The sequence below is a fragment of the Apus apus genome, chromosome 5 (assembly GCF_020740795.1).
Source record: "Apus apus isolate bApuApu2 chromosome 5, bApuApu2.pri.cur, whole genome shotgun sequence".
In the NCBI taxonomy this organism is placed as follows: domain Eukaryota; kingdom Metazoa; phylum Chordata; class Aves; order Apodiformes; family Apodidae; genus Apus; species Apus apus.
The window spans coordinates 53,619,196-53,640,626 of record NC_067286.1 but is presented as its reverse complement, the minus strand read 5'-3'; the positions used below and the strand labels follow the sequence as shown (position 1 = coordinate 53,640,626).

At 44.2% G+C, this 21,431-nt stretch overlaps 1 protein-coding gene across 1 annotated transcript; it reads left to right on the top strand.

Moving 5' to 3' along the window:
* The first annotated feature begins 234 nt into the window (after nucleotides 1–234).
* DEGS2 (delta 4-desaturase, sphingolipid 2) lies at nucleotides 235–20,983 on the top strand. The gene is made up of 4 exons (XM_051621422.1): nucleotides 235–245; nucleotides 4,305–4,399; nucleotides 13,583–14,325; nucleotides 20,775–20,983. The coding sequence occupies exons 2-4, from the start codon at nucleotides 4,318–4,320 to the stop codon at nucleotides 20,916–20,918; spliced, it is 969 nt and encodes a 322-aa protein (XP_051477382.1). The 5' UTR covers nucleotides 235–245; nucleotides 4,305–4,317; the 3' UTR covers nucleotides 20,919–20,983.
* The last annotated feature ends 448 nt before the right edge of the window (nucleotides 20,984–21,431 follow it).

The following is a 21,431-nucleotide window of genomic DNA, read 5'->3' as shown; positions in this document are numbered from 1 at the left end:
TATTTCAAGGACTCCCTTCAGGGCGGCACCTCAGAGTGATCGCGGAGCGTTGCTACGCCCGCGCTTAGGGTGAAAAACCTCGGCGAGCTGCGCGGGGCCAGAGGGGCCCGGAACCGCGGTCCCCCCCGTCCCCGAGGTCCCACGGCGCGGGGCGCTGCGGTGGCGAAGCGGCGCCGGCAGGGGGCGCGCTGCGCTCGCGGGCCTCTGCGTTGGGCGGGGCCGGCGGGGCGGGGTGCGGGGTAAAGGTGGGCGCTGCTGGGCGGGGGCTGCCCGGCGCTGTTCGGGGGCTCTCCGGGGGCTGGAGGCCGTGGCTTTTTGCCGTGGAGCCTGTTAGCCACGCGGCCGTCCCCCCAGCATCCGCCAGGGCGGGGAGCGAGGGTGCCCTGGGTATCCGAACCCCGCCCGGTGCTGGTGCCGGGTTGTGCTCCCTAAGCGCTTCCCGCTCCCTGAGCGCTTCCCGCTCCTCCTGGTCCAGGAGGGGTTATTCTCCCTCCTGCGAGCTACACCACACGCTGCATTCCCCAGCAGGGCTGGCTGTGGAGAGAAGGACTGGTGCGCACCCCAACACGTGGCAGGCAGTAGGGGAGGAGTGATGATCCTGTAGCGACTTCCTGATTTCTTTGAACCTCACTTTTTATTTTGTGAGCTCCCAGCCAGAGAAGCTATGAACCAGTCTCCATCCAGCAGGGTTTGCTGAATTCTGGGCAAGGGCAGCTGCTGTGCCAGCTGACACTCATGCACCATGCTGTGTAAAGGGTGGGTTACACCTAATGTGTGTCGGCCCCTAAGATCCTCTTGCACCAGCTCCTCAGCACCTTTGGTTGGTCAATCAACTCACAACTCTGGCACAGAGTTAAGCCAGTGGAAGGAGAAAGCTGGAATGAATCCAGGGAAGGGTCAGCACAAATAAGAAGGGAATACAGAAAGCAGGGTTTATTGGCAAATCACATCACCTGAGCTAACTTGTGGGTGTGTGGGTTGATGACGTCTCATCTACAGACAACTCTGTCTATGAATCATGGTATAATTGTAAACACTGGTACTAGTTACATAAAGTTGGAGTGTGACACTCAATTCAAAATGACTGCAAGATGTTTTCCAAACAAGCAAACATATAGCTATATTTTATTTGGTCAATCAAAATAATGAATAATGAATGAGGGTCCAATTTGTACAGGCAGAGAAGAAACTAGGTAATTCAGGAACTGAAAATACATGGAGCTCTTTATTCAGAGGAGAAAACACCTTATTTAGAGATACAATTGCCGAAAAACATTTCTTTTGCTTCCAGAACATCAACTTGAACAAAGATTAGTCTTTGGACACTACAAGAAGAAGCACTGAGGCCTGTACACCAAGGCAGAATAAAGGTACCTCAGATACCAAGCCTGTTTGTCAGGCTGGCAAAAGCCACAGGGAAACACGTGCAGGCACTCCAGCTGCATTTATGTAGCTGGGTTGTGATGCAAAAAATACGTTCATGCTGGGAAGCCCGCTGGTGGAAAAGCACGTTTGGGTGTGGAAAGCACCTGGCTGTGTGGAAGAGAGCACCATATGTCTTGTTTCAGACCTACATATTGGACCTACATGTCCTCAATGGGGGACAGGACTTTTTCTTACCCTGGAAATTGTCAGCTGGAATGCTGGAGGTGAGCATGACATGTGCTTAAAACAATATCAATGAGATACTTGATTGTACCCTGCATAGGGTTAGTAATTGTGCTCCTCCTGTTTAGTGTTTTAAGAATTTCTCTCAGCTAGGCTTCTCCATAGCTAGCAATCCTAAACAAATACAGGAAATTGCTGAAGAAAGGCTACAGCTGGGAAAACCTGACCATGAGAAGCATGTTCAAATTGCCATAAAGTATAGCAAGTATGTGAATTTGTATAGTTCATGGCTATTCTGATAGTCTTTAAAAGGGCTATTACACTGGGTGACATTAAAATATCCCCTCCTTTTCCTTTGTGCATGATTGTAAGCCCATCTGCACTTCACTAGGGTGCTACACAGCTAAGGGCACCAAATGGCCAGAGCTGGGTAACACTTCTGCCAGTTCTAGAAGACAGTCTAAAGCTGGCATTTCTGGTTTGTCCTGCATCAACAATTATTCTTAAATTAGTATAATTTGTTTGGCTTACTATAGAAATATAAAGTATGAAATTCTCTCCTCAGAGATGCCGATTCACTGGAGACAAAAATGCTTTGTGTTCTTCTTACGTGGTCAAGTTGAGCCTAGAGTAATAAGCCACATGAAGACAATGCCGTTGCCTGCAAAGGAGTTACTTAACTTTCCATGCATAACTTACCATATGCAATAGCACTAGCCTATTGGATAAACTGTTGGGGACAAAGTAATATTTGCTTTCTTTGTAACTGCCTCACTAATGCGCTTTTTTAGTCACCTTGAGCACTTCTAGGCACAAAGTGACAGAATGGGTCATCATGTTCATGTCGTCTTTGGCCTCTCCTCCAATACTGGCGTAAAGCTAAAACATTTGAGCCAATTAAAGGTTTAGGCTAAGATACTGGATGCATCTGCTCTCTAAACAATCCGTTCCTTATAGAAAATTATAACAGTATCTTGAATTAACAGTCCATGAGCTGAGTTGGGCTCTGCAACTTTATGGGAGTACACTGGCCTTGTGCTGGAGTGGTGGAGAAGAAATCATTGAAATTACAGAGAGCTCACCTGCAAAAGAAAAGTGGATAAACTCCTGCTCCAGGCAAAGCTGCGCTGTACATGCATGGTTTACACCATACTTCTTCCACTCAACCTGCTTTGGACCTTTAAGCATTCCAGGGTTTAAATTTAGACCACTTCAGGGGAAAAAAATAAAAAAAATAATAATAAAAAAGCCTCCTAAAACTCTCTAGCAGTGAGGTGGCAGCATTTTGGGTTTGTGGGTTGTTTTGTTGTTGGTTGGTTGATAGGGTTTTTTGGTTTGGTTTGGTTTGGTTTCTTTGTTTTAAACCACTATCTGAATGCCCCATCCCTGGAGGTGTTCAAGGCCAAGTTGGATGGAGATTTGAGCAACCTGGTCTAGTGGAAGGTGTCCCTGCCTATGGCAGGAGGGTTGAAAGTCAATGATCTTTAAGATCTCTTCCAACTCCAACTGTTCCATGGTTCTGTATCATTTCATGCAATTGTGCTACCAAGCAGTCTTAAGTGATTAGACTAGACTAAAGCAGGAGGTGATAGTATTGCCATAGTTAGCAGACAAAATTATTGCTTAAATATATTTACATTTCACATTTGCAAGTCCGCTTTTTTTCCCCTTTTAACTTCCCACTGTGATAGGCATTTTTAAGGATAGGAGTATGGAGGGAGCTAGAGAGGCTGATTATGAAACAGAATGAAACAAAATTTTCTTCCAAGTGTGGAGCTGATCCAAATTGGATGTTTTTTGTGGAAGGAGTCATAGAGTGAACCCCGAAGATGGACAGAGGGATAGTGAACCCTGAAGACAGACAGTGAGTCAGGTACAGGCTTGCAAAAGAGCAGAGTGGGAGCTAGAGCAGCTCTTTAATTTTGGGTTGTGTGTGTGCGCAGAAACATAGCCGTGTAACATTTGTAACTCCTCTCCCTGTGAATCAGAGAGGCTTAGAGAGTTTGGTGAGGCTACCTTGGGTTTCATTACCAAGGGTGCAGTGGGAGTCCTGCTACTTTACTGGAGACGTGGAAAATAGGCCACAGACTCTCAGGAGTGAAGCGTGATCCAGCCGAGAGCTGGATGCTTCCGGGACAGCTCACACAGGAGTTGTCAGAGCCCCAGGGAAATGTGTGTCAGGGCATCGGTCATGTCATCTTTGCACCATCCCAGTTCTTCCACCTACAAGAGGAACTCACATGACAGGGTTTTGCCTTAAGTCACATTCTGTTTAGGACTGTGATACTCGATTTACGGTGTTCGGATTACTCTTATTTTCTAAAAGCCTTGTCTGGAATTGCCCGGGGACCAGTCTGCAGCGCTGCTGATCCCTCTGCACTTTGAGGCTGTCCCAGGAGGAGATGGGTGGCTGTAGTGGCCGTACTGACCCACGGTGGCCCCCGCCGTGGTGGCAGCAGCACGATGGGGTTCCCGCTGCCCTGCAAACCACAGCCCACCCCCCACTCCCCTCGCCCGGCTGCCTTCGAGGCCCCTTACAGCAAGGCCAACCTCGGTCGCCCGTCTCCTCCGGGCCCTGGTGCCCGCGGGAGGCGAGAAGCAGCCGGCGGGGCGGGGGCAGGGGCGGGCGGGGCCGCCCCTCCGCCGGGCGCGGAGCTATAAGGGCGGCGCGGAGCTCCAGGGAGGGCAGCGCGGAGTGCGGCGGGAGCCATGGGGAACCGTGTTACCCGCGGGGACTTCGAGTGGGTCTACACGGAGCAGCCCCACACGCAGCGCAGGAAGGAGATCCTGGGTACGTCGTGGGGCTCGGAAGCAGCTGCCATCGGGGCGCGCAGCCGGGCCAGGTGGCACCCCTGGGAGGGAAGGTGCGGGCGGCTGCCGGTGCTGGGTGCGGGTCTGGGCGTTGACCGGGCTGCGGGAAGCGGGGGCTGCCAGCCCGTGGGCTTGGAGAGGAGCTGCTCTCTCAAGGTTTCCCGGCGCCGCCTGCCTCCTGGGGGCAGCGGAGGGGCCCTCGCGGCTGCAGGGAGCCCTCCTGCACCGGGCTGGGTCACACGGGCGGCAGAGGTGACAATGGCGAGGTGACACTGCCGGGCGATCGTCGTAGCTGTGGCCGGGGCCAGCTCCGACCTCCGTACGCCCCGCACAGCTCCGCGCCGGCGGGGGAGCCGCGGTGGGCGGCAGCGCTCCCGCGCTATCCATGGCGGCATGGGAGTCCTCCGGCAGGCGAGTTTTCCCTGTGTCTTGGTAGTGCATTAAATTAAATGAGGATGTGGGTGAGTCTTTGCTAGGGAACGACAGAAAGTCTTTGCTGCTTGCCAGGGACAAGGTACACGTTTGTGTTACCGTGTTGTACAGGCAGCTTTTAACTGTGCACGTGAGCCTGTTGAGCTGGGATGTTTTGGCTTTTGGTTTGGGCATCTTGGCTTTTCTGAAGATAGTTTCTGAGAAGAACTAATAATTCAAAATTGTTGTAGAATATTGTTGTGTAACTCCTGAAAATATGTTTTCCACGTTTTATTAATAAAGAAGATAATTTTTTTCTGTTTTTATTTGGGTTGTTTGGTTGATGAGTTTTTTCTCCCCTTTAATGAGCAGGATCAAGTTTTAAACGATCTTTTATAAAGGAAGGCATTGGATCTGCTGCACAGAGCCTACGATAATTAGGTGTGGTTTCTTAACTCCTCCACAGTCTAATAGATTAATCCGGATTAATCTAAATTACAAAAACATTTCTGGCATATTTGTGGTGGTGGAATATCCTGATTCAGGTTTAAATTATATTCAGGAAAATAATAATTATTTTACTATGTAATTGTGATAGTCAAATGATGTCATTATATAAAATGATGCTATTGTTGTGTTCCTTATCCTTTCAGTTACTGGGACTATGTTTTGGTGAGCTGTCTCTACCCTGGCTAATCTCTTGCTTTCCAGATCTTGCTGTAGAGAGGGGAGTGAAAACTGTGATGAAGTTGCAGTGTAAGGAGGTGCTGGCGTGATTGGGCTGCCTTATGTTTGCTACAGCAAACTCACTCTGTAGGACCTGTCAGCTGCATACTTGAAGAGGATTTGCTTCCACTTTTTTTTTGTTTTCAGACAAGTAACTGGAATCAAGGTCTTGTCTCCTTCCCCACAGCTCCTCCTGCCCCAGCTGTTGGAGCAGAAGGGAGGGCATGGAGAAATACAGCATTGAAAGAGAAACATGGCAGATGTGGGCAAATCAGTCCTTGTCTTTCTGACTGGGCAGAACGAATCATGTAACTAGTGTCATGAACACCAAAATGTCACCAAAAGTTATTGAAACTACAACAGTATACCACACCATACTGGTATAGTGATCATTGCTGAATTACTCAAAGCCTGAGGGTCAGCAAACCCCTGGTGTCTTGAGTATGTACTCACCAAAGCATCTATTGTCCATGGAGGTGGAGTGCACTGTAATAATCTTACATACATACAAAGAAACATATAGAAATATCCATATATTTTACATTTTTGTATATAGCAATGCCCTGGGGCAAAGAAGCATTCCATGCTGGTAATAGGTTAATGGTTTTAGTTGCTAAGCACTGAAACTTGGTTGTTTTCTGTTTAAGCTGCAGCTTTTTGAAATGTTGGTCTCTCACAGGCATGGATATTTGAACTTAAATGAAAACTGAAATTATCCATTAGAAAAAAATGTGCACAAAATTGGCAAACACATGAAGCAGTTTCTTTCTACATTAAGTGGTGTTTCCGTGAGTTGTCGCCCCAATATGTTTCTATAGAGCAACTGAGAGGTAACAGTGCTCAGTCACAAAGTTTTATGCCCTGGCTTGAGAATTCGTAGCCCAGGTGTCTAAAAGACAGTCATTAATAATATATCTGAATGAGAACTCTGTGAGTCTAATGCCACTACCATGGGCAAGGACATCTTTCACTAGCTCAGGTTGCTCAAAGCCCTGTCCACCCTGACCTTGAACACTTCTAGGGATGGGACATGCACAGTTTTTCTGGACAACCTGTTCCAGTGGAGCAGCAGAGTTAGGAGCTGTGTGTATCAACTGGGCTGGCTCAAAGCTAGCTTATGGCAGGACACTGTTGAACTAGATGAACCTATTAGGGGATGTGATTCAAAACAGCCCAAATTTGTTTCATTTTAGCATTTAACTGATTTGAGCATAATAGCTTCCAGCTCTGCTCACTTAGAGACTAGTCTGCTATTTCTTACAAATGACTCTGCTGTTGCCTACTTAAATCTCACATATGAAAATTCTCATAAATTTTACCTACTGAAATGTGCAAGATGCATATCTCCTTAGCTTAAATCAAAGCTCTGAATTACATATCCTTCTGGCAAAGCAACTACGAGTCTGTTTCCTCGTATGCTACAGTACGTGGGCACAGTTCTGCCACTGTTGTGCTTATTCTCTGATGAGCACATTCGGACTAGCTGCTATCTCAGTGCTCATGCCAATTCCCTGTGGGGATCACCTACAAAATAAATCACATTAACAGAAATTCACTGTTTTAGGCATTTGTGGTCTTCTGCTGAAAATGTATTAAGTGCAACTGCAGGCTTCAGCTTACTCCATGTTGCAGGTTTTGGTCTCAGAGAGAGGTGGAAGCCCTCTTCCTAGCATTCCTACATCCCTTTACTCTGAACCAGCGCATAAACAAGCAGGTAATAACTGCTGTCATAATGATGTGCTGACCCCATCCATCTCTGCCAACACCAGCAGTGCAGCATCACTTTGGTGCTTTGCCTCTGGTGGGCTTTTCAGCGCTACAGGCTTGGGGAGGAGTGACTGGGGAGCTGCCCAGCAGAGAGGGACTTGGGGGTGTTGATTGACAGCTGGATGAACATGAGCCAGCAGTGTGCCCAGATGGCTGTGAAGGCCAACAGCATCCTGGCCTGCTTGAGAAATAGTGTGACCAGCAGGACCAAGTAGGTGATCCTGTCCCTATACTTCGCCTTGGCAAGGCTGCACCTCGAGCACTGTGTGCAGGTTTGCTCACTGCAGTATAGGGAGGACATCAAGGTGCTGGAGAGGGTGCAGAGAAGGGCAGCTAGGCTGATTAGGGGTCTGGAGAACAGATCTTATGAGGAGAGGCTGAGGGAGCTGGGGCTGGGAGGTGAAGGGGAGAAGAGAAGGGTGAGGGGAGACCTTATTGCTCTCTACAACTACCTGAAAGAAGGTTGTAGTGAGGTGGTGTTGGCCTCTTCTCCCTAGTGACTAGTGATAGGACAAGAGGCAATGGGGCCAAGTTGCACTAGTGGAGGTTCAGATTGGTTATTAGGAAAAGTTTATTCACAGAAAGAGTGGTGAGGCATTGGAACAGGCTGCCAAGGGAGGTGGTGGAGGAGGCACTGTCCCTGGAGGTGTTAATAAAACAGGTGTTTCGGAAGATGGTTTAGTGGTCACAGGACTATACAGTGATGGTTGGACTTGATGATCTTAAAGGTCTTTTCCAACCTTGATGATTCTATGATTCTGCGTGGCCCAGCTCCTATGGACTGGCCAGCACAAAGCAGTTTAGGAGTATGTGTGTAGCAAATACAAGATTAAGACCTTTGTTCTTGCCTCATGGATATATAAACTTCAGTGTAATTAGTTGGGCCAAAAAGGCTTCATCTTAGTTTGCATACTGGAGGGGAGCAGGAAACTGTGCACAGCCAGAAGCTTTTGCCATGTGTTCTGTCCTCTGTGTGCGTCCTGGCTTGCATATGGTTTGAAGTAAATCAACTCAAATGTGCTGTGCTGTTTATGAGCACGTTCATGAGCTGACCTGCTAAAAAGTAGAACACTATCATGTCAGCAAACTGACTCTTTTTGTTTTATTATTTTGGTACAAATACCAGCTCCAGCACAGGGTAGTAAGGCTAACATCCTGTGCCTGGTGTCTCTTATTTGTTTTGGCAGGGACTCACAGTTGATGGAACATAGTCCAGGACAGCAGCATCACACAGATGCTTTTTCCCCCTTCCTCTTTGCTTTAACCGTCTTTCTAAAAGTCTTACACTGCATAGTATCTCCACTTTGACTATCCCTGTATTTTGCTCTTGTGGTCAAAATAAAGGAAGAAGAAGAAATTAAATTTCTTCTCTTGTCACTACTAGTTTCTTGTGGCTGCTGCTCCTTTAAACCTCCAACACCTCAGTGTTTGTGGACAGCTCCTGCTATTGCCTACATCCAAATCCCCTGATTGTCAAAATGTGCAAGTGCTAAGTATGTGGTGTCACATCAATGAGAAGTTGTAGAATTATAGAATCATAGAATTGTTAAGGTTGGAAGGAACCTCAAAGATCATCTAGTTTCAACCCCCCTGCCTGGTGCCATTGCCGAAGTCTGAGTCTCTTAAGTCGTCTCAGGAACAATGTCAGTGGGAACACAGGATGGGTGAGGGTTCAGAACAAGATATTTGCGGTCTCCTGAGGAGAAGGAACACCAGGACCTAGTGACTGGTGACTTCTCAGAACAAGTACTCCAGCCCCAACTGAGGATCAAGTGTAGGGCTACAGTGAATGCTCCTAGTTCTCCAGAGAGGAGAAAAATGTGTAGTCAGAGTAATTTGTCAGTATTTCAAAGTGAGGCATGCCTCGAGAAAGGAGACTAATGTTCACACACAACAGTGGAGTGATCTATCTGAAATGTTGATTCAATAAATTAGTTGTTTCAGAGTGTGAATGCTTCTGAAAGTATACATGCAGCATTTGATCTCTCTCAACTGCTGTTCTTTCATCCACACTACAGTACAAATGGGAAATGCTGCCTTTCATTGTCACATGGTGCAGATTTCAGCTGCTCCGAGGTTACAGTATAGGGACAGTGGAGCTGGCTTGGCAGAATTATTAACTACATCTACCCACTAAAGTACTTACTACTATTACAAAATAAACTTTATAGTTTGTTTTGTTTCTTTTTCTTTCCCTATTCCTGTGCCCTTTCCATGGCATGATTGTAGATAATGAAGCATTCACTATAGATTCCATTTTATGGCCATCTTCACATATTAGCCCTGACCCAATGCTTGTTGGTACTCTGGCTGTATAGAAGCCATTCATTTTTATAATGGAAAAGTGTTCAGGAAGATCAAAACTGAAGTGATTCAGGAAAAAGCAGCATGATTAAAATATCTTCTCAGATGCTTTGTAGCATGAAAGTCTAGCAGTCTCAAGAGTGGAAAGTAGGTGTCTGCTTACTTCTCAAAGTGTATTGCCTGTATTGTGTGGCTGCTCTAAGTCTTATAGTCCCTTACAGCTCCTGGTTCAGCGCTGTGCTGTAGCCCTGTCTCTGACTCTCTTTGCCTTTGGGATGTGCAGGTGGCTGACAGCTGGTTTGCACAGCCCAGCTGATCACCTGCAGACACTTGTCACAGCAGCCTTACAGGTTTGCTCAGGTTTTCCAACTCTAAGTGCTATGTCTTGCCTTAGCAGGATTCCTTCAGCTAACTGCAAGGCATGAACACAAGGGAAAAGTGAGACACATCTTTGTGTCAGCGTGTTATATACAAACTGCAGTCATCAGGATCACTATAGTTTGAGATTAAATGTGTCTCACTGTAGAGTAGTTGGCCTCAAGTTTTGAAAGGGACAGCATTCACCCTTGTGCATGTGCAGTGCTCCTGAACCAGAAGGACTGTGGTGGCCCACCTGTCAGCCTCTCTGAGGTTTCTCTACACCATGGGAATTCATAGAATCGTTTGGATTGGAAGGATTATTAAAGATCATATAGTTCCAACCTCACTGCCACAGGCAGGCACACCTTCCACTAGACCAGGTTGCTCCAAGCCCTATCCAACCTGACCTTGAACACTTTCAGGGATGGAGCTTCCACAGCTCCTCCATGCAACCTGTATCTGTGTCTCACCACCCTCACAGGAATGCATTTCTTCCTAGTATCTAATCTATGTCTGCTCTCTTCCAGTCTGAAACCATTCCCCCCTTGTCTGATCTCTACAAGCCCTTGTAAAAAGTCCATCTCCAGCTTTCCTGTAGCCCCTTTAGGTACTGGAAGACAGCTATGTGGTCTTCTCAGAGCCTTCTCTTCTCCAGGCTTATCAAACCAAATTCTCTCAGCCTGTCTTCATAAGAGAGGTGCTTCAGCCCTCTGATCATCTTTGTGGCCCTCCTCTGGACTAACTCTAGCAGGTTCATGTTTTTTTGTTGTTTGTTTTTTTTTTTTGTTGTGTTGGGAGCTCCAGAACTGGATGCAGTACTCCAGTTGGTTTCTTGTAAGTGTGGAATAGAAGGGCAGAATAATCTCCCTTGGCCTGCTGGTCACACTTTTGATGCAGCCCAGGACAGAGTTGGCTTTCTGGGCTGCACGCACACATTGCTGGCTTGTGTTGAGCTTTTCAAAACGAATCCCAGGTCCTTCTCCTCAGGACTATTCTCAATCCCTTCTCCTCCCAATCTGCAGTTGTGCTTGGGATTGCCCCAAGCTACGTGCAAGACCTTCATGCAGCTTGCCCAGTCCCACTTTTCAAGCCTCTCAAGGTCAACTCTGGATGGCATCCCTTCCCTCCAGTGTGTATTAATGATAAAAAGACACAGTATTGTGGTTTAACTAGTATGCAAAAATGTAGTGTTGGAGAGGAGTTAATCATGTGTTGAATTTAATATTAAACCCTACCAAGTTACTTAATAGTTGTCCCCTGCAATGAATGCAACCTACCTGCATTGCTGCTTGCAGACATGGTTGCTGCCTGTTGGCAGTTACTACTCTGAAATCTTTTAAATGTAACCTGCAATCCTTGTTAGCTGAAACCAAAAGAAGGAGGTTCAAAGTGGCAATATAAATAGGTTCTCAAACTACAATACAAAGAATCACTCAGGTTTTTTTTCCCATCCCATTAAAACTTTTTTTTTTTTTTTTTTGGTCAAAGTGACTGGAATTTGATTGGATAGAGGGACAGATTTGGTTGGTTTATATCTCTTCATCTCTTCTAGTGACTGCAGTAAATTATCTCTACCAACTGCAAGACTGAAAATTTCAAGTGGCTTGGTTTATTAAAGGATTTTCTGGATTTTGGACAGATGGTCCTAATCAGGACATTAAGCTATGTAATATTATATGTCTGTAACAAATATTCTGACCAGGTCATGATATAAAGTTATTCTTTAGAGTGGATATCCCAGCACTTTGTGTAAAATTTTGGTACCTATCTAGGTACTAGAGAACAATTTTTAGCATGTTAGCATTTCTAACATGAAAGGTATTTAAAATACCTGCAAAAGAAAAGGGCAAAACCAAAACAGCAAAACCAAAACCCCTGGGCTTTCCAAAGATTTTTATTAAACAGTCTGGCTGACTTTAGAAAGATGTGAACTTCTACTAGAGCTTTCCCACCACTTAGAAAATTTCCCCCCTGACTGAATGTGCCTCGTGGTGACTTTGCTCCCCTGTCCTCACATGGGGAAGAATTAAGAATATCTCTTTTCTCATCATCTTCCACAAAACCTGTGTAATCTTTGTTGTCTCTAGCCTCTGTTAAGCAGGGCTGAAGTTGGCCAACAGGCCCAGAAGTTGTATGAATGGTTGCAGAGCATGGCCACATCATCCTGCTTCCTTAAGTAGTGTTCATCTCTCTGAACTTCTGCAAACTTTTCAGGGTTCACTTCTGTAAAAACCTTCTCTGTTTCCTGCACTCAGTACCTGCCACTGCTTGCAAGGTCACATAAAGTTCCGTGTATTGTCTCCCATGGTTGTTTATAGTATATACAGCTGCATGGATGCAAACCATTATAGTCAGCTTTTATTGCTTTGGTAACATACAGTGACAGTCAGATGGTATTTACTTTTCTATTCATAAAATGGGCCTATCAAACTTATAGGGACATACAGTGTAACCTCAGGGTTCAGGATGAGTGGCTTCTGCAGTCTTATCTCTGAAAGCTGTAATTACTGAGAGATGCAGAGTATGACGAAAAAGAGGGAGGCCAATAGGTGGGTAACTGCCATAAAGCAGTGGAAAAATTCATATGCAAATGAATACTGGAAGTAAGAAGTGTGGTTTTGGAAAGAAGAGGCCTGAATCAGTGAGCAGGACCTAGAAGATAAGCTGTACTTATGTGTATTTTCTTTTTCTTAAAAGGACAAATGAATGGCCAGTAGAACCAAAGATCAGTAAACCAATCATGTCATGACATGGGTCAGACCTGGCCAGCCTCACCCATATCTCTGATGCTGTATTGCAGTGTTTGTGAGGCTGCATGAAGCTGTTGTGTGATTATTTATGTGACTTTCATGCCTGTTTCTGGTGTGTGACTTGGAAACAAGGCTAAGGAATGGGAACAGAGAAAAATTCTCAGTGGCTTACGGATTCCTGATAATATTTCTGACTTTCTTGTGATGTTGCCATGTGCAAAGATGCAAAGACTTGTACATTTTGTAAACACTCAAATACTTAGGAACTTGTTTTTAATCCTACATTTTTCATCTAACCACAAAGCAAAACCTGGTGAGCCTGTTACTCAGCCATCTTCCTCTGCTAGTATGTCTGAAGCAGCAGTGTGAAAAGGGCTACAGAGAAGGCAGTTGCATCACTTTTTGTGGAAAGCAGATTGTGGATTAGGCAAAATAAAAAGGGAAATTAAAAACTTGACAGAAGGTGCTTCCTAGAGCTTAAACCAGGTGGGTTTTAACACACTAATACTCATCCTTGTGAAGGCACATGGTGCCACGTATTGACCACCAGGTATGAGGTCTCTCTTTTTGAAATATATATGTCAACTATATATATAAAAGTATATATATATATATATGCTTATATATTCGTTACATAGTAAGAAGAGAGATCTCTCTCCCACAATTGGACATGATGCTGGCAGTAAGAATGGACCCCATACATTAGTAAAGGCAACTCAGCTCCGGAATTGCTGTTTTATAAAACTAGGGCCTCAAATATACAGTACACAAAAATAGAGAGCTAGTGGTGATTATTTTTACCTAACTGTGATCTAATGAGGCTTTTCCTGCATTTTTTCCTTTAGCAAAGTATCCAGAGATCAAGACTCTGATGGGACCAGATCCACATTTAAAGTGGATTGTATCTGGAATGGTTTCCATGCAGCTTCTAGCATGCTACTTGGTGAAGGACTTATCCTGGAAATGGATTTTCTTCTGGGCTTATGCTTTTGGGGGCTGCATCAACCATTCGCTGACCCTCGCCATACATGATATTTCACACAATGTTGCCTTTGGGAACAAGCAGGCCAAGTGGAACCGGTGGTTTGCAGTCTTTGCCAACTTGCCAGTTGGCATTCCTTACTCTGCCTCCTTCAAGAAATACCACATTGACCATCATCGGTACCTGGGTGGGGACAACCTGGATGTGGACATTCCTACAGACTTTGAAGGCTGGTTCTTCTGTACACCACTTCGGAAACTGCTTTGGCTTTTCTTCCAACCGGTGTTCTACAGTCTGAGGCCACTGTATGTGAACCCCAAAGCGATTACAAACATGGAAATTTTTAACGCTTTTGTCCAGTTTTCTGTGGACCTTATAATTTACTACTTTTGGGGGCTCAAACCTATTATTTACTTAATAGCAGGTACAATTCTTTGTATGGGTTTACATCCCATTTCTGGGCACTTCATAGCAGAACACTACATGTTCTTAAAGGGCCATGAAACATACTCTTACTACGGACCTCTGAACTGCCTCACCTTTAACGTAGGCTACCACATGGAGCACCATGACTTCCCCAGCATTCCTGGATGCAGATTGCCAATGGTAAGTAAGGCATAGGCATAAGTGAACAGGATTTTTATAAAAGCTGCTAAACTGTCTCAAAGCACTCAACATTATAGCAATAGATCAATATAAAAAAATAAGAAAGCTTTTGGATTTGTTTCTAATCCTTTCTTTTTAAACAGGATATTGAGAGAAATGATGGCAAAATTACTGTAATGTTTAATTTATTTGAAGGAAAGAAGAACTTCCAAGACTCAGAGGGCTTAATTGATACTTTTTGCATTACAAAATCATCCAACAATGCTCCACATTTCTCAGTTTTGTTCCCTCAGCCACCAGGTTTTGGCTCTTTGAAATTATAAAGGCCCATCTAATGTGAGACAGGTGGCAATTACCACTTGAAATTTGTCTAATGATCAATCTGCTAACTTTATTCCTTGATTAATATCAAACAAAAGTATTTTGTGTCCTGAGATAACATAAGTATCAGGGCATGTTCCATCCTGACACAAATAGCACTAGAAAATAACTCCCCACTGTGCATTACTTATTCTAGCTCTGCTGTCCTACACACAGTAACTGAGGGTGCCTGATCTGTCATTGGGAAAGTGCTGTGGCTTTTCTCTTTTGAAAGTCAAGCCCCTTTTTGTTTATGTTTTATCAGTCGTGGGAATCAAATTTGCAAAGCCCAGGTGTCTAGGAATGGTTTTCAATCTTCCTCCAGGTATGTAGCTGCTCTTCTGGGTTTTAATACAAGGGTTCCTCAGCAGGTGCTCGCAGTGTTAGAGGTACGTGACTTCAGAGTATTACTCCTACATACAAATACTCTGGCTCAGTAGGAAGGAAACATCTTTTGCCTCTGGTCTGATGCAAAGCTGGGGGCTGTTGGTAGAGCTGAGGAGACTGAGGTTCAGGATTTGTCACCTCCCCACTATTGCAGAACATGTACAACTTTTATGACAGCATATCCAGGCAAACCCTGCTTTATGGGCAGGTTCATCACAGAAACACTGACTCAGAGGAGATTAAAAATGAGGAGACTTTCTTATGGTGTAGGTGAGCTTGGGGAACCTCTGTATAGCCTGCAGTTCTGTTTTAACCTATCTCCTTCACTGCTGGAGGTCTTTCTGGAAGAACCTGGCCTTTCCTGGTGTGGTTTGGAGCAGCTGGTAAAGCAACCCACGTTCACACGTGAAGCTCTCCTGTCAGACACTCCCATTGCTGATAGCCCTGATAGCTCAGCTGGGAAGTGTAGGAGCTTAGCTTTAGCTTCAAATGTTCATACTTGTTAGATAGGTTAGATACTTAGATTAATGAAATGTAAATAGGAGGAGGAAGTTAGCTCACTGTCTCACACATGGGAGGTGAGTGACTAATTGAGCTTTCTGGGACTGTTGCTCCACACCTGATTGATGCCTGAAAAGCTCTTCCTCGCCCACATCACAAATAGTTCAGCCGAATGCCGAGGCAGTGCAGCAGCGGAAGTGTCTGCCCTCCTGTGTAAAAAGGATAAGTTAGGAGCTGTATTTCATGGCTTTATGTTCTTGTATTTCTAGCTCTTGGGCAAGTGGGACTTGATCTGCTGGTGGAAGAGGTATCAGGCTTGTCAGTTGTCGTTGTCTGACAGAACCGTATGAAGAACTTCGAGTCTTTGATGAGTGATCATTTTCAAGTGAAAATCTATTATGATGTGACAGTACTTAGGCAAAACTGTAACTGTAGGAAATCCTTTGTCTATTGAAACAAATCGGTTATTCTCTTCTGCAAGTTGAGGAAAAAAATTTCTGACTGTTTGTTGGAAGAAGATAAGGGGACAAAACCTCTCTGCTTAGCTTTAATGGTTGAACTTCATAACAGGTGGGGCTAGAAACCTTCCCTTGCTTGCCCCTGCTTCACCTCCCAGAAAATTCTTCACTCAGCAAAGGTCTAGTTTTTCAGACCTAGTCTGCTAGGCTCTTGAACTTCTAGTAGTAGAATTGTGTAATATGGGTTACATTTGAGTGTAGCTATTTTTATTTTTAATTATTTGCAATTAGAAAGCAGAATAAAGATTGTATTTATTTTTCTTTTTGTTCCTGCATGATTGAGAGTAGAGAAGAAATAGGATAGAGAATAACTGGATCTTAATCTTGGAAAGTAACTGGTTTTTCCGCTTGCTTATCAAAAAAGTAAATTCAGCTTTGTCCTTTGTTACAGGTGTCTCACTCAGAATGTTCTGACTAATGTGTTTGCCACTGGAAAGACCTTTACCCTAGGAGTGTGACAGATTTGAAACAGGAAGAATTAGGCTGTGCTGTAGGCTTCTAGATAATAAAGATGAGTGACACAAGTGTGCAGTAAGAACTTTTCCCACTAGTATAACGAATGATTGCACAAGAGACCATGGAATTTAATATAATGGAGGACCTGCTCTAAAAAAACCCCACACCCTACAGACTTACGAATAGATTAGTCGTTGCATGAAGACTTGTAGCTATAAAGTACTTAATTGTTTACCAAATGAGTAAAAAGGTCCATTCTTCATTATCTGAAGGACTGAATATACTTAAGGAGAGAGGGGACAGGAGAACAAGGAGGAGCTCAGTACTGCAATAAAACCTGCAGTGTTACCAGAGGCAAACTTTGTTACTCATTAAGCTTATGGGGAAAGGAAAAGACATGGTATAAAACCAGATTTATTAGACAGACAAGACTGGAAAACATGGTAGATGTGCTGGTTTTGAATTGCAGATTTCATTAACCCTGTGATGACTGGGAGGGCTGGCTTGAGTGCTCCCTGTGTTGAAATATTAGGCTACATTCAACTTTTGTGCCTGACACAATGGAGGGGGACGGGTCCTGTTGCCATGCTCTGCGAGCTCAAAATCAGAAGCAAAGTTTCAGTTTGAGATGTGATTTATTACCTCCCACCTTGACCTACTTGAAGAAAAGCCTCAATTTACCAGGTGCCAAGTGCTTATTAAGCATCTTGCAGGCTTTGCAATCTTTTGGTATTCCATGGTAACTCCCATGCACGAAACTAGCAATGAGTGAAGATTTACAGCTGAGATCTGTAAGAGGGAAGGGAGGGAAGAACTGAAGTGAATGCAACATCTCCAATGCAATATGGACAATGCAATATGGAGTGCTTGAGGGGGAAGTCAGGAGCAGGATCTAGAATTACTTTGTCATAGTGCCATCCTCTTGTGAGGATCATCTGTGATCTGGCTGCAAAACTTACTGCCTGAAAAGTGCTATCCACAGCTTTTGTACAGCACCCAGAATGCAACATGGAAGATGACTCTTTCAGCCTAAGATTATTTAATAAATGTTTCATTTAACATAATATTTTACTATGTTATATTTTTTTACATATTTTATTTAAAAGGAAATCTGCATTAAAGTCCAATTACTTTCAGCCTGCCTCCTCCCCAAATTTTTGGGTAGGTAAGAAGGAGGTAAATTATTTTTTTTTTTACATACAGAGATGCTGAAACAAATTACAAGATGTCAGGTGTTTTTGTCAGGAAACTTTTTTTGTGTTGCAAGAGAAGCCAATTATAAAATTCTTTCTTGCTATGTAATAACAAAATGGAAACATGTACCTAACAAATTTACTTGTCTTTTCCATAAGAAAACCCTTTGGAAGTCCTCCCTCTAACTGCATTCCTTAATTTTTCCTTTTACCCCAGTCTTTTGTCACAAATACTTGAGTGCAGTTTACCTTCTGTCCATTGTTTCTGTACATCTCATTTAGTTGTCCTGCCTAAAGCACAGGAACCTTGCCAGTGGTGCAAGTGCTGCACAAGGTGCTGCTGGGCAAGGAGCAAAGTTCTGCTTTGTGTAGGTGTAAGTGATTGTCCCATGGGTGATCTAGGATAACACACTCCAGTGCAAGACCCTGGTCGTCTCATGTGGTTTCCATACTGGGTGTCTCATTTGGAATGAGCTGCCACCATGCTCTGCAGGTAGGTGCTAAACAGATATGCTTGGTGAACAGGCACCTCCACCACCACCTGATGCTGCCAAGCAGCTTGCCAGCCATGACTGGGCTGTCTGCTTCCAGAATATGGTGTCCATGATCTGCTTCAAAATTCACTGCTGGTGTTTGGATTAATCATCTTAATTACAAAATAATACTTGTATTCTAGGTGCCTCTTTTAAATCTGTAATACAACTGCAGCACATGGGTGTGGAACATATTTAAGTGCAAGTTTCCACACTTGTGTGTTGTGTCCACCTGAACTCTTCAGCACCGTGCCCAGGCTATACTGCTGCTCATGGTTGCAGAAACAACAGAAGCTATTGGGTTGAATATAGACAGGCTGTTTACTGGCCTCGTCTCTGAGCCATTTTTTTCCTACTTTGTCAGTGAGGTAATTTTTAGTTAGCCTTTGGTGCCAGAGGGCACAGCCACTGCCTGAGATGTTGCTCGTAGGAGCTGAATCAGTGTCTATGATCCTCCAGCCCTTCACTCCTATGTGCAAGGGGCAATACAAATGATTTCCTGAAGCCCTTGTAGGGGTTAATCTAACATGATCAAGAGCTCTGCAGAATAATGTAACCAGCTGAGAAAACGTCTGGTTTAGATCATTGTTTCTGTGGGCAAGTAATATGTGGGGGTTCTGGAGAAGAGAGGAATACTAGACTTGGCTATGAACTTGGCTAGTATAGGTGAGGGCTAAATTACTGTTGCAAGTCAAAATTTGGAAAAAATGTCTGAAATACAGATGAGGAGGGAAGGTCTGTCACTCCCTGTGCTAGGGAATGACCATGTCAGAGCTGGAGTCAAGCTTTTGGTGCAGCCCTGTGTGTTTGCATAAGACCTCATTAGTGGCTTTCATTCAATGGAGTCAAGGGAGTTTACTGTCTAAGCAGTCTTTTCTCTCATCCTTTGGCTATTTCAGTTATCCAGCTGTGAAAAGGGAGCATGGAAAACACAGATTAAATTACTTCTGACCGTGGTTGCAGATGGAGTGCAGGGAATTAAAGTTGCATCTCCAGAGATCTTACCCAATGCCTGGAAATCTCCCTTCTTCCAGTCATTAACAAATGCATCTAAGGGGAAATGCTGATACTGTCTGAATTCCATTGAAAAAAAAAATCACATTTGAAGTACAGACTAACACTTTAAAGCAGGATATACAGAATTATTAGGAAGTCAGAGGTATTCAGTGGAAGGCAGACCTGAACTGAATCCTCAACCTCCAACATGACACTGCCATGCCATGAGCACAGAGTGCACAGAGCCTGAGGTACAGAGGTAAAAGATCTTAACAAAACTTATGTGTAAGCCAACCTACTCACAGGGAAGTATCTACTAGGAAGCTGAATTAATGAGGTAACTAGCAGTGGTTGGTACTGGCTTATAATTTAACTTCTGCTGGGATTCTTACCTTTTCACAAACAGTGAAAATGCTTTGTTAAGATTCCACCATTACACCTCAGAGGACTTCTTCCTGGATGACAATTTGTGTGTAACCCTTTTGATCTTCACTGGAAGTCATTACTGTGCTTAGCTTAGCTGGCTTTAAAATTCTGCAAGGTTTTTCAAGAGAGAAGTCATGCTGTCCAGCAAGACCAACTACTCTATTCTAGAGCTTTGTTAGTCTAGGAGGTGGAGCTGTAATAAAAACATGCTAAAGTGGTTTCAAGTACCAGTGTATAATAGTTAACAGACTCTTCTGCTTCATAAATGTGTTCAAAAAGCAGAGCATCCGTTTGGAGCAGGGACCACTGATAGCTCCAAAATCCTCATAGTCCCCTGAACCTGCCAGGTTTGAAAACTCTTTGCCTTCTGGTTCTGGTCTTACTCCAAGACCAGACAATTACTCCAGTGACAAGTGCTACTCCAAATGACACACAATGCTTCTCTGGTGGCAACAGTCTCAAGACTTGGGGATTTGTAACAGGACTGAAATTTTATTAGACTCCTGATCCGGTAATGAATCTTGCAGGATTTTTAACACCAAACTGAGGAGAACAGACCACCCCTGCAGTCTCCTCTGCCTGCTGGAGGAACCTGTCTCTCAGATTTGCATCATGGAAGCAGAATGGAGGAAAGAAAATGAAGTGTTGGCAAGGCTGTGTCTGGCATTTTCTCAACTGGTATTTCTCTCCTACCCAAAAACCTCAGCAGACGAGTATTACGAGTGGCAAACAGAGCTTTAAATACAGTCTGTTAGAGTCTTGGCAGTTTATAAACTGAATTAGTGGATTAGTCATCTTGTTGGGGAGATTCCTCCACCTTCCAAATTAGAAAAAATAGTTCTGACTGAAGGCAGAGATTCATCATCTTTCAAATTCTGACATTGTGACGCAAAACTTACATCAGAAATCTGCTAAGAAATATCTAAATGTATTGAAGTACATCTTATTTGGCTGAACTTCAGAAGCTCACAAGCAATAACAAGTCACTTAGTTTATGGCTGTGCTATCAGATCTGAATGGGAAGACTGAAGCACACCTGACACTGTGCAGCTAAACAGCTTGTTCTCTTTTTCTTCCAGGTGAAGAAGATTGCAGCAGAGTATTATGATAACCTCCCACATCACCAGTCCTGGATTCGAGTTCTGTGGGACTTTGTTTTTGATGACAGCATTGGTCCTTATTCAAGGGTTAAGAGACTCTGCAAGTTGGCAAAAGAAAACTAGGGGACTAGCTCCCGCTGCTGTGTTGGTGTTTTGTTTGTTTTAATCACTTGAATTTTCTGCAGAAGTAGGATGTTTGTGTGTGCTGAAGTAGCACTGGTGTGTGCACCTTAGACTATGAGGATGAGAGTGAAAATGAAGCAATTACATGCACTATTTTAGACTATTGATGCTTTTTAATAAAGTCTATTTGTGTATGTAACCCTGAGAAACTAGATGAGAGGGAGCTATGATTATGCAGACCTTTGGTCTAGGCTTACAATTAATTTCCTGGGCCAAGTGTGCCTAAGTGTGAGTTTTGGCCTGGTCTGCAACACAGCATGCTTGGGCTGTGGATGAGGGAACATAGAATCATAGAATGGTTTGGGTTGGAAGGGACATTAAAGATTGTCTAGATCCAACCCCCATGCATTGGCAGGGACACCTCCCACTAGATCAGGTTGCTCAGAGCCCCATCCAACCTGCATGTATGTAGTTTAGGTCAGGTTTCTCTTCAGACCTGATTAGATGTGGATG

What these genes read in the sequence shown, in the direction of transcription:
- DEGS2 (XM_051621422.1), top strand. Translation starts at nt 4,318, where the DNA reads ATGGGGAACCGTGTTACCCGCGGGGACTTCGAGTGGGTCTACACGGAG. An exon ending in GCGCAGGAAGGAGATCCTGG is followed by an intron (nt 4,400 to 13,582) that starts GTACGTCGTGGG and finishes TTTTTCCTTTAG; the next exon opens with CAAAGTATCCAGAGATCAAG. An exon ending in CTGGATGCAGATTGCCAATG is followed by an intron (nt 14,326 to 20,774) that starts GTAAGTAAGGCA and finishes TTTTTCTTCCAG; the next exon opens with GTGAAGAAGATTGCAGCAGA.